General features: G+C 36.2%; 1 protein-coding gene across 1 annotated transcript; it reads left to right on the top strand.

Annotated features, from left to right (window-relative positions):
- Positions 1 to 3,329: 3,329 nt before the first annotated feature.
- LOC138897116 (uncharacterized) lies at positions 3,330 to 6,038 on the top strand. Its single transcript, XM_070183073.1, has 7 exons — positions 3,330 to 3,427; positions 3,831 to 4,017; positions 4,114 to 4,425; positions 5,046 to 5,213; positions 5,286 to 5,483; positions 5,571 to 5,867; positions 6,003 to 6,038. The coding sequence occupies exons 1-7, from the start codon at positions 3,330 to 3,332 to the stop codon at positions 6,036 to 6,038; spliced, it is 1,296 nt and encodes a 431-aa protein (XP_070039174.1).
- Positions 6,039 to 10,262: the final 4,224 nt, after the last annotated feature.

Below are 10,262 nucleotides of genomic sequence, written 5' to 3'. Positions count from 1 at the left end.
AATAGGGGGGAGGGGGGGGGGGGCTGGTTTGATTTTAAAAATAGGGGGGTGTTTTGGTTCTATAACGGGGGAAAGGGAAAGGAAGGATATTTGAAGGGGTATATCGTTGTTTATTAAGGCACTATACATATAGCGCCTTAATAAACTGTGTTATACCTGCCAGTCTAATCAACTTAATGTATAACGCCATTTTAAAGGGCGCTATATATAGTTTGATCACAATATTTATTTTCACTCATTTCGGTCATTTGAGTCTAAAAAGATCACATTTAGGTTCCGGACTCGTGTAATGTGTGGCATGCCCTTTTGGAAGATTTTTTGGACAACAATATTATTGGAAAGGAAAACACAACCCCCTAAAATTGTCCATATTTTTCACTTCTACACTTTATCTTAAGTTTGTTTCATTTGAATACTTTATCCACATCTCAAATATAAAATTAATAGGCACCCAAAGCGTGTAATTCACACGCTAGAGTGACGAATAAGACGGGGACATACAGATTTAACCTAAACTAAATTTTAGAAAAAAAAAACTTTTGACAAAAAAGAAGAAAAAAATTAAAAGAAAAACCCACCCACCCCTTCGTCATCTTCCACACGCCCCAACCACGGCCACAATTTTTCTTCCTCCTAATGTCCACCCACAAAGTACCATAATCAATGGCATCATCGACTTGGATTCTTCTTTTTAGGTATTTCTAAAGCTTCCGATACTGTCAATAATGTTTTCAAGATTTTTAAATAATTATTTGAAATCTTTAATAATTGTTCTAATAATTTTAATTTGTAGCAAACTAACGAGAGAAGAAAGAATCTGAGTTGAGAAAGAGGAGAGAAACAAAGAAGAATAAATGTTTGAAATTTTATAATTAAATTCAACTTCATTTTTAATCTGTTTGGTGGAATTTTGAATAAATTTATCGAGTGTGGATTATTTAGTAGTAGAAGCAAAAAAAAGGTTATTTGTTGGTTTTTTAATTTTAGGATTTGAATGAGAAGAGGCAGAAGCAAAATTGGAAGAGAACGGTCTGAAATTGCCAAATCCATTTCTTTCACAGCTAAGACCCAATCAAATTCTTACAGGAAATAGCAGTGAGAGTAAGAAGGATAAAAGCAAAGGAAAAATACACACAGAGTGCTTATGTCGCTGTCAATTAAGCGGAGAGCTATAAATGATGGAGGACTGGTGGAGGGAAAGAGAGGAAGGTGGTGGACGTGGACAATGGTGTGCAAAAGAATAGAAGGAAAAAGAAATTTAAAAACAATTTAAAAAGAAAATTTGATCTCACGCTTTGAAAAATAGTGTAATACACGCACTATGTCATATCACCGGTATATAACACATTTGAGATGTGATTGGACGATTAAAATAAAACAGACTTAAGATAGACTATCTAAGTGAAAAGTATAAAAAACTTTAAGTGATTGTTGATGTATTTTGCCTTATTGAAAAGAAAGAAAATTTAAGTGTAATGAGTCCAGTAGTGGTATGAGGATGCATGCATTAACTAATTTCTTTTGAATTTTCCTTCATATATTACTAATGTATTTGGTTACTTGTGCGTTATGCTTAAGGTCATAACATGGTTTATGAACCTTTTAGGAATGCCTTTTCCATCGATGTTTATCTTTTTATTTAGCACTCCTATTTATTTAATTTACTTAGAGCTTAGATTGTAGTTTCTATTTTTGGATCTCCCGAAAATACTAATAACTCTTTGTAATCCCAAAAAGCTCCTAAGCAGATGTTAAATGGATCTATTATTATCCAAGAAGGTAACCAAAGGATAATGTAAGGCAGTGCAAGCTAAATACACATTGACCTTCATATTAAGAGATATGATGGATATCTCTTACTAATAAATAATATTTGAATAGACAAAAAATATTGAAAGAAGTACCACTAGGTTAAATATTTAATCTTTTTTAATTTTAGTACATGGGCAATTGATTGTTTGTCGTGTACTACATGACTTGGATACGCGTGCAACGCACGTGCCGAGAAACTAGTTATATTTATATACTCTGCCTATTTCAAGTTGTTTAAATCTTCTCGTAGTACAAGGGTATAAATGATCAATTTTTTTGTGCGAATTTAAAAATTACATAAAAAGTAGTATTAGTATAAGGTACAATAATTAACAATTCAAAATATTTAAAAATTATTTTATCAAAAAATATGACCAAAAAAAAAACCTTGTTTAATTTTTCAAATAATAATAGATTCATTTTTTCTTAAACGGATAGAGTAGTAATCCAAAAGTTCTTATCATATATACTGACATATAAGAGGACATGTGGCAACATCTATATAGTCCAGTTAGTTAGTTAGTTAATTGCAGTTTAGTTGGTTAGCATAGTAACCTTATGTCCAGCTGTATCTTAACTGTCATTAGTTAGTTGATCATGCTGTTAGTTAGTTAACTTGAATATATAGGTGTTAGCATTCAGATCAGTATTTTAAAAGGCGTGTGCGTAAGGCGAGGCATAAGCCCCGAGGCACGGGGCATAAGCCCCATATGTATTTAATTTTTAATATTTTATAAAATAATATAATTACAATAAATATTTATAAATAAGTAAAATTGCATAAAAATTGAAGAAAATTATAAATATGTGAAATATATATATATATAGATGTACTCCAATCCTACAAAAAACTAGTCAAAATAATATATTATACGGTACTTAGAAGCACAAGTAACTTGAGTCGAAAAGAATAAAGTTTTCTATATGGAGGAACAAAAAGGATGACTAACCTGCAATTTGAACTTGCTGCTATGAAGGGGAATGGAGTTCTCTTTGTATTTGTGAAAAATAATTTGAATATTCGTTGCTTTTAGGAGATATTAGCAGACTAGCAGACAAGATAAAGAATTAAAAAAGACCATGAATTAGGGCTTCATTCAATAAAAAAGATCTTGACTTTTAAATTTAATACATTTGAGTTCCTTTTTAAAACTTTTGAGTAATTACCAAACTTAATTTTGAAAATTTGGGTACTATACGAAGGACTTATTCAACAAATTTTATTTTAATTTGAAAAAGTCTCTGGGACTTACGCCTGGGCGTATGCCCCAAACAGAGAGAGATTTGACAAAGTTAATCGAGTTCGTATTTTTCAATTACATAGAGAAATAGCTACTCTGTCATAAGGAACCAACTCAGTTTCTGCTTATTTCTCAAGGCTGAAGGAGTTGTGGTATGAATATGATGTGATGGTACCATTACCTAATTGTGGTTGTCCAAAGTCTAAGGAGAATGTGGAACATCTTCATACACAAATTGATCAAGCTAGGGGATAAATTTTTATGAAATCCATTGAGATGAAAGCCTATGCTATGATCATTCAAGATGAAAGTCAACAAGTTGTTAATGCCAATGTTGTAACTGACAGGATTGATCCTTTGGTTGTGCAGGCATGGTGAGGTCAATGATTCAAAGGCAAAAAAATATTTTTTGTAGTGTGATCACTGTAAGATGAAAGGCCACACTAAAGAGAACTGTTACAAAATCATAGGTTACCCATCTGATTTCAAACCAAAGAAGAGGTATGGTACTGGCTGTTATGATGACCGAAAGCCTCCTAGTGGTGGACCTCATGAATGATGGAGGAAGGAACCTTTGGCTGCTGCTAACAATGCAAATGTAGCATCAGCTTCTCAAACTGCCGGAGACAATCACAAAGTAGCAGAGCACAAAGGATTGTTCTTCACTCCTAAACAATACAATCAAATTCTGAGCTTGTTGAACAAAGACTCTAGAGATCATCATGATAACATGGCAGGTATTGTCACTTGTCTAATGTCTAATTTCAAATAACAAAGGGAATGGATTGTAGACTCAGGAGCTACTCATCATATCACCTATAGTTCAGATCTATTGAATGAAAGTAATCACACTGCCAAGACTAGTACAAACAAGGTTCATTTACCAACTGAAGAACATGCAGATGTCACACATGTTGGTACTGCAAAGTTGTTCAAAGGGGAGACCATTTGCAATGTGCTTTATGTACCTGACTTTTAGTTTAACTTATTGTTAGTGTCAAAGCTAACCAGACAACTGTCGTATTTTGTGCAATTTTTTCCTGATTTTGTTGTCTTTCAGGACCTTTATAGTGGTAGGGTGAAGGAGATTGGTAGAGAGAATGAAGAATTATATGTGCTGAGGGGTAATTCATGTGGTGATGGACTAGCTAAAGGAATAAAAGTAGTGCATACAATAGAAAGTGAAAGAAGGGACAACTTGTGGCATATGAGGCTGGGACACCCTTCATTGTCAACTATGAACAGCATAGTAAAGCTTCATGATAGTGTTAATACTAGAGTACAGAATAATTGCCATATATGTCCTTTGGCAAAACAAACTAGGCTGCAGCTTCCACTTAGTTCTTCTAGAGCTGAAGCTCATTTCCATATTGTACATATGGACCTTTGGGGACCCTATAAAGTTACTACATTTGATAAAAAGTATTATTTCCTCACTATTGTGGATGATCACTCTAAATACACATGTATTTATCTGTTGCAGTTGAAGTGTGAAGTAATTGTAGTATTAAAATAATTTGTGATAATGATTAAAGACCAGTTTAACACTATGATCAAGATATTGAGGTCAGATAATGGAACTGAGTTCTTTAACTCATAATGTACATAATTGTTCATTAAACTTGGGATTATTCACCAAAGTAGTTGTCCATACACTCCACGGCAGAATGGTATAGTAAAAAGGAAATATAGACACATCCTTGATACTACTAGAGCTCTAAGGTTTCAAGCATCCATTCCTCTCAGATACTGGGGCATGTGTGTGAAGGCATCAGTGTACTTGATCAATAGATTGCCCTCCACAGGAAGCACACCATATGAGCTATTATATCACAAGAAAGCCAAGCTCAGTCACCTAAGGATCCTAGGTTGTCTTTGTTATGCAACTAACTTGGTCAAGGGAGATAAGTTTGCACAAAGAGCCAAGCCTGTAGTGCTACTTGGCTTCTCAGAGACACAGAAAGGTTACGTTTTATTGGACTTAACTTCTAGGCATTTCTTGTCGGTAGGGATGTGGTTTTTAGAGAAACAGAATTTCCATTCAGATCACAAATTTCCTCAGGTTACACAATTCCCCCTGACACTATTTTCCCAAATGCCTTATTGCTTTATCCTTTGCAGGATATAACAGTTGCAGCAGATATGGCTGGGCCATTAGAGGTGTGAGAAGAAGAGGTTGGTCAGGACAATGTAGTTCCTGACTCACATTGCCAAGACAATGAGATTCCCGAGGCAGACAATTCAACTCTTAAGGACATCTTTAGAGAAGATGACAGTCCAACTGATACTAGTGCTGAGGAGAATAATAACATTCCATCTGCTGCTCCTATTGAAGATGGCATTCCATCTGCCCCCACTATTATGCATGCTGAAACAAAAGCAAGAAAATCAATCATACAAGGCAAACAACCTATATGGATGAAGGATTATGTCACTAAAATGAAGCCCAAGTAACACTGCAACTTGTATCCTCTGTCAGATTACTTATCCTATGCAAGTACCTCTGTCAAATATCAGAGTTATCTTGCATGTTTATCTTCTTTGGTTGAACCACAGAGCTTCAGAGAGGCTGCTAAAGATACAAGGTGGATTGAGGCAATGCAACAAGAAATTACAGCACTTGAAGAAAACAAGACTTGGGAGATAGTTGACTTGCTTAAGGGGAAGAACACTGTGGGATCAAAGTGGGTGTACAATATCAAGTTTAAGGCAGATGGGGAAGTAGAGAGGTTCAAGGCAAGGTTGGTTGCCAAAGGATATAGCCAAAGAGAAGGTTTAGATTACCATGATACTTTTTCTCCTGTGGAAAAGATGGTTATTGTTGTCACGACCCAATTATGTACTAGGTCGAGACTGCACCTAACGCTGCCGTTAGGCAATCCCACAAGCGAAATTACTATTTATTTATCCCGTTTTAACATATTTTTAATTATGCTAAATTTCATGCAGCTGTTTAAGTCCTTTTATACCAAAATATCAACATAATAAGTACATACTCTGAGGTGATAGAAATGACAAGTACAACAATACATAAGTGCTACCAATCCCAAAAATCCGGCGTCACAAGTACATAAACAATCTAGAGAATATACAAAACTACTAAAATTACTGTCCGAAAGTAATAGACAGGAATAATAAATACAATGGAAGGAGACTCCGGTGATGCAGATCGTAGCAAGGCAAGCAGCTCACCCCTAAGTCTCCGTAGATAATCGGCTACGCGCCCGCGTGACCACTGGTGGAACCTGTCTCAGTACTTGCACATCAGTGCAAAAGTATATTGTGAGTACAAAAAACAATGCGTACCCAGTAACTATCTAGTCTTACCTCAAAGAAGTAGTGACGAGGGGTCGACTTGACACTTACTAACGGTCAATAATAATAATAATATAAGTGCATAAATTAGAAATGGTGAGCATACAACATGTATCAATTAAACAAATAAAAGTAACTACAATAAGTACAACAAGAGCAGTATCACATCACCAACATCTCATAATTGGCCGTGAAGGCACTAACTCAATTACCCAAACTGGAACCCATTTCTATTATTAAGCACGAAGTTGCCGAGGCGAGCAGCCCGATCCCATAAGAATAGTGGTACTCAATACTGCCGAGGCGAACGACCTGATCCCATAAGAGTAGTGTTGCCATCATCTTTCCAAGGTGAATGGACCGATCCTATAAGAATGGTGTTATCATACTGCCGAGGCGAACAGATCGATCCCATTAGAGTAGAGATGTTTACCTCGCTCACGGAAGAACTTGCAAGGCGAGAAGACATGGATTTTTCATAGTTATTAAGTATTCCTCAATTTTCAAAAAATAAGAAGGCTAAATTGATAATTGCAACTTTAAATCCCTAGTCGCAGCTCTATTCAACACAGTTAATATGTATGATAAACACAACAGTACAATTAAAAGCATGATGTGGATCTAAGTCTACCTGGACATATCATGGAATACAGCTACGCACGGACTCTCGTCACCTCGTGCGTACGTAGCTCCCCACATAAGTAATACACAATAAGATACACTTAAGGGGATGAGTTCCCTCTTACAAGGTTAGGCAAGAGACTTACCTCATTTCCAAGCTCACTTCCGGTCCACTAATCCGCTCTAAAAGCCCCAAGTCGATGCCGAACAATCCGAAGCTAGTCAAATGTTATATAATTCAATCAATATACTGTTACACCCCATGTTTTCGTACGTAAAAGTACGCCATAAGTAAATTGATGGAAGTTCGGGAATGAGATTAAATTGAGATTATAAGCATTATGCTATTTCAAACAAGTGATAAGTAAATTCGTGAAGGAGAAAAGGGAAGCAAATCGAAGAAAAGGAATTTCGTCAAAGTTTGACATTTTGGGATAAAATAGGGCCCGAGCTACAATACTCGATATTTATGGACTAGTGTCATACAAGGTACCACATGGCCATGATAGTAAGGTGTATAAAGTATATTAAAAGTGAGTAGTATTTTATGTAATTTGAGATAATTCTTAATTATATGGATAATTAGATAACTAGTGATTTTAGTGGGGGTTTAACTAATTAATTAGATTATTTGGATAAATTTGATTAGCCACCTAACGTGGCAGCCCAAGGGGTCTTGATTTAAAGCCCATATAATGACTCCTAATACATGTGAAAGGTGACATCTTTAGGAGATAATGGTAGGCCAAGTCATACCTAAGTGGGGCCCATATTCATTTTGATAAAGACAATTCAAGTAAGCTGTATAATCTTGCAAAGGCTACTATTTTTAACAGCACACGGGTTATGCCATTTTCATATCTCTTTTACCATTTCACATTCATCACTTATCCAACCCCTATAGCAAAGAAAATTCCAACTTCATGTTCATAGAAATTTCAGCAAAACACTACGTAGCATATCAAAAAGGGACTAAATCTTAAGACAACAAATGGAATCTCTTGTGTAAGTAGAGTGGGCTAATCGTGAGTAAGTAAGAAAGCAAAACAATTCCATACCAAATTCTAAGAGAATCGATTCAGGTATGTTAAGGCTATCCCTTCTTTCTTTTTGGCATGATCCAAATGATACAAATGAAACGAGCAAAATATGCAACTTTCATAAATGACTCTATTCATAGAAATACTAAGGGTGTCTATATTCTTGACTCCCCATGCAAATTATTATTATATCCTCTGTTCATGGGTCTCAGATACATATTTGATAAAGTTGTCCGAAAGGCATATTGATTTTATGATATTCGAGAAATCTTATTAACGTATTTCTTATGCATTTCATGCATTTATACATGTACATTGACCCATGACTAGAAGACATTATATACGCATATATTATATATATATATGGGATAGGAAAAAAGGTTACGACGTTATATGCGCATCACCACCTGATCAGCTGGTATACGTTGATGATTTGCCCATAGTGGCCGAAATGATATGATGGGATGCCCTCAGAGGCTTGATGATGTTATGAACGCATATACCTATGCATGGTATGATATTTATATGCATATGCATGACATTATAAAAATGAAATGGTTCACGGAGTTATTCAGACATACATGTCGAGTCTTTTACTCCATGTTTTCTCATGTCTATTGTTTACTGATTTTCATTCCTTACATACTCGGTACATTATTTGCACTGATGTCCCTTTTGCCTGGGGATACTGCGTTTCATGCCCGCAGATCCCGATAGACAGGTCGAGAGCCCTCCAAGTAGGCTATCAGCTCAGCAGAAGATGTTGGTACGCTCCATTTGCTCCGGAGTTGCTTGTTTGGTCAGTATGATTTAGATGTGTATTGTTTGGTATGGCGGGACTCTGTCCCAGCCTTTATGGAAATTATGTATTCTTAGAGGGTTGTAGACAGATGTCATATACGTAAAAGATTGTATGGCCTTGTCGGCCTACGTTTAGTGTACGAGTGGTTATTTTGGTTTTATAGGCCTGTATGTCTTAAGTATAAGTTGGTACTTCATATTGTATTCTACTTATCTCACGGCAACCTCTCCGACTCAGTTATCTATGATAGTATGATACGAAAAGATACATTATGTCGGTACTCGATTGAGTAAGGTATCAGGTGCCCGTCGCGGCCCATCGGTTTGGGTCGTGACAAAAGTGGTATCATAGCAGCTCTGTCCTAGGGAGTCTACAAGCCGTGTCTAGTAGAGTCTTGTTTATGGGTGTGTTGTGCACCACACTTATAAGTAGGAGGCTACAGGGCATTTAGGACGGTCACTCTTTCTTCTTACTCTAAATCGTGTGGTTGAGCTTAGTCGTAGAAATTCAAATTCCTAAATTCGATTATATTCGTAATACAACGATACTGACATCTAGATAGACGGTTGGTAAGGGATTGAATATGGCTTTGGAAGAATTGAGTCAGAGGAACTCAATTTTGCATCATGCTTATGATGAGTAAATGTAATGTCTCCAGCAGAATATGCAGATACTAAGACGTGCAAACTTCTTGATAAGGAGCCTTAAGGCAAGAATATCTATCCACCCCTATGGTGAAAGGCAATGAGAGATTTAGAAGATAGATACAAATTTCGACAAGTAAAAGAAGCAAGGTGAAGAAGGGTACGAGGTACCTAGTTAGTAAAGATGAACATTATCTACAATTTAGGAAGAGAGATATAAGCATTTTGAGTTACCTTCAACAGTAACAGAGGTATGTACAATTGGCCACACCCATCTCATTTATGCCTTATGAGGGCTAACAAAAGTAGTATAAGAGAAAAACGGATATCAGGATCCGGCTGGGGTAAGAGTAGCCCAAAATGGTGAATGGATTGTTTGTGTTAGTTGACATTTCCGAAGGATATAGATAATGTGCTAATAGATCTCCTTGTGAGATACCCAGATGGTGCACTCTAGAATAGTACAGCTATATATGAATACTAGAATGTTCAAAGACAGGCACTGGAATCCTGGAAGGAATAAATATTACCTTAGTATGGCTCCCGTCCCTAGTAGAGCGAGAGTGCTAGGCAACCCGAAGAGCCAATGGATGAAGCAAGGGGAGCTAAAAGCAAAAGAATGTCTTGTTGAAGTTTCCAAAAGAAAGTGATAAGCAGAAATATTAGCGGGGTAATAAGGAGAGAGATAAGGAAGCATTATGAGTAAGGTGTGATGCATGGATGACAACGATAGATCAAAAAACAAATGACAGTATTACAGACTCTATATTCAGGTGAAGAAAGAAAC

This window comes from Nicotiana tomentosiformis, chromosome 8 (assembly GCF_000390325.3).
Source record: "Nicotiana tomentosiformis chromosome 8, ASM39032v3, whole genome shotgun sequence".
NCBI classification, from domain to species: Eukaryota; Viridiplantae; Streptophyta; class Magnoliopsida; order Solanales; family Solanaceae; genus Nicotiana; species Nicotiana tomentosiformis.
This window is presented reverse-complemented; position numbering and strand designations above follow the sequence as displayed.

Coding starts and splice junctions, on each gene's coding strand:
- LOC138897116 (XM_070183073.1), top strand. CDS start 3,330: ATGAAAGCCTATGCTATGATCATTCAAGATGAAAGTCAACAAGTTGTT. Junction 5,214..5,285: donor ATATGGCTGGGCCATTAGAG/GTGTGAGAAGAA, acceptor GAGATTCCCGAG/GCAGACAATTCAACTCTTAA. Junction 5,868..6,002: donor TTTCTCCTGTGGAAAAGATG/GTTATTGTTGTC, acceptor AATTTCATGCAG/CTGTTTAAGTCCTTTTATAC.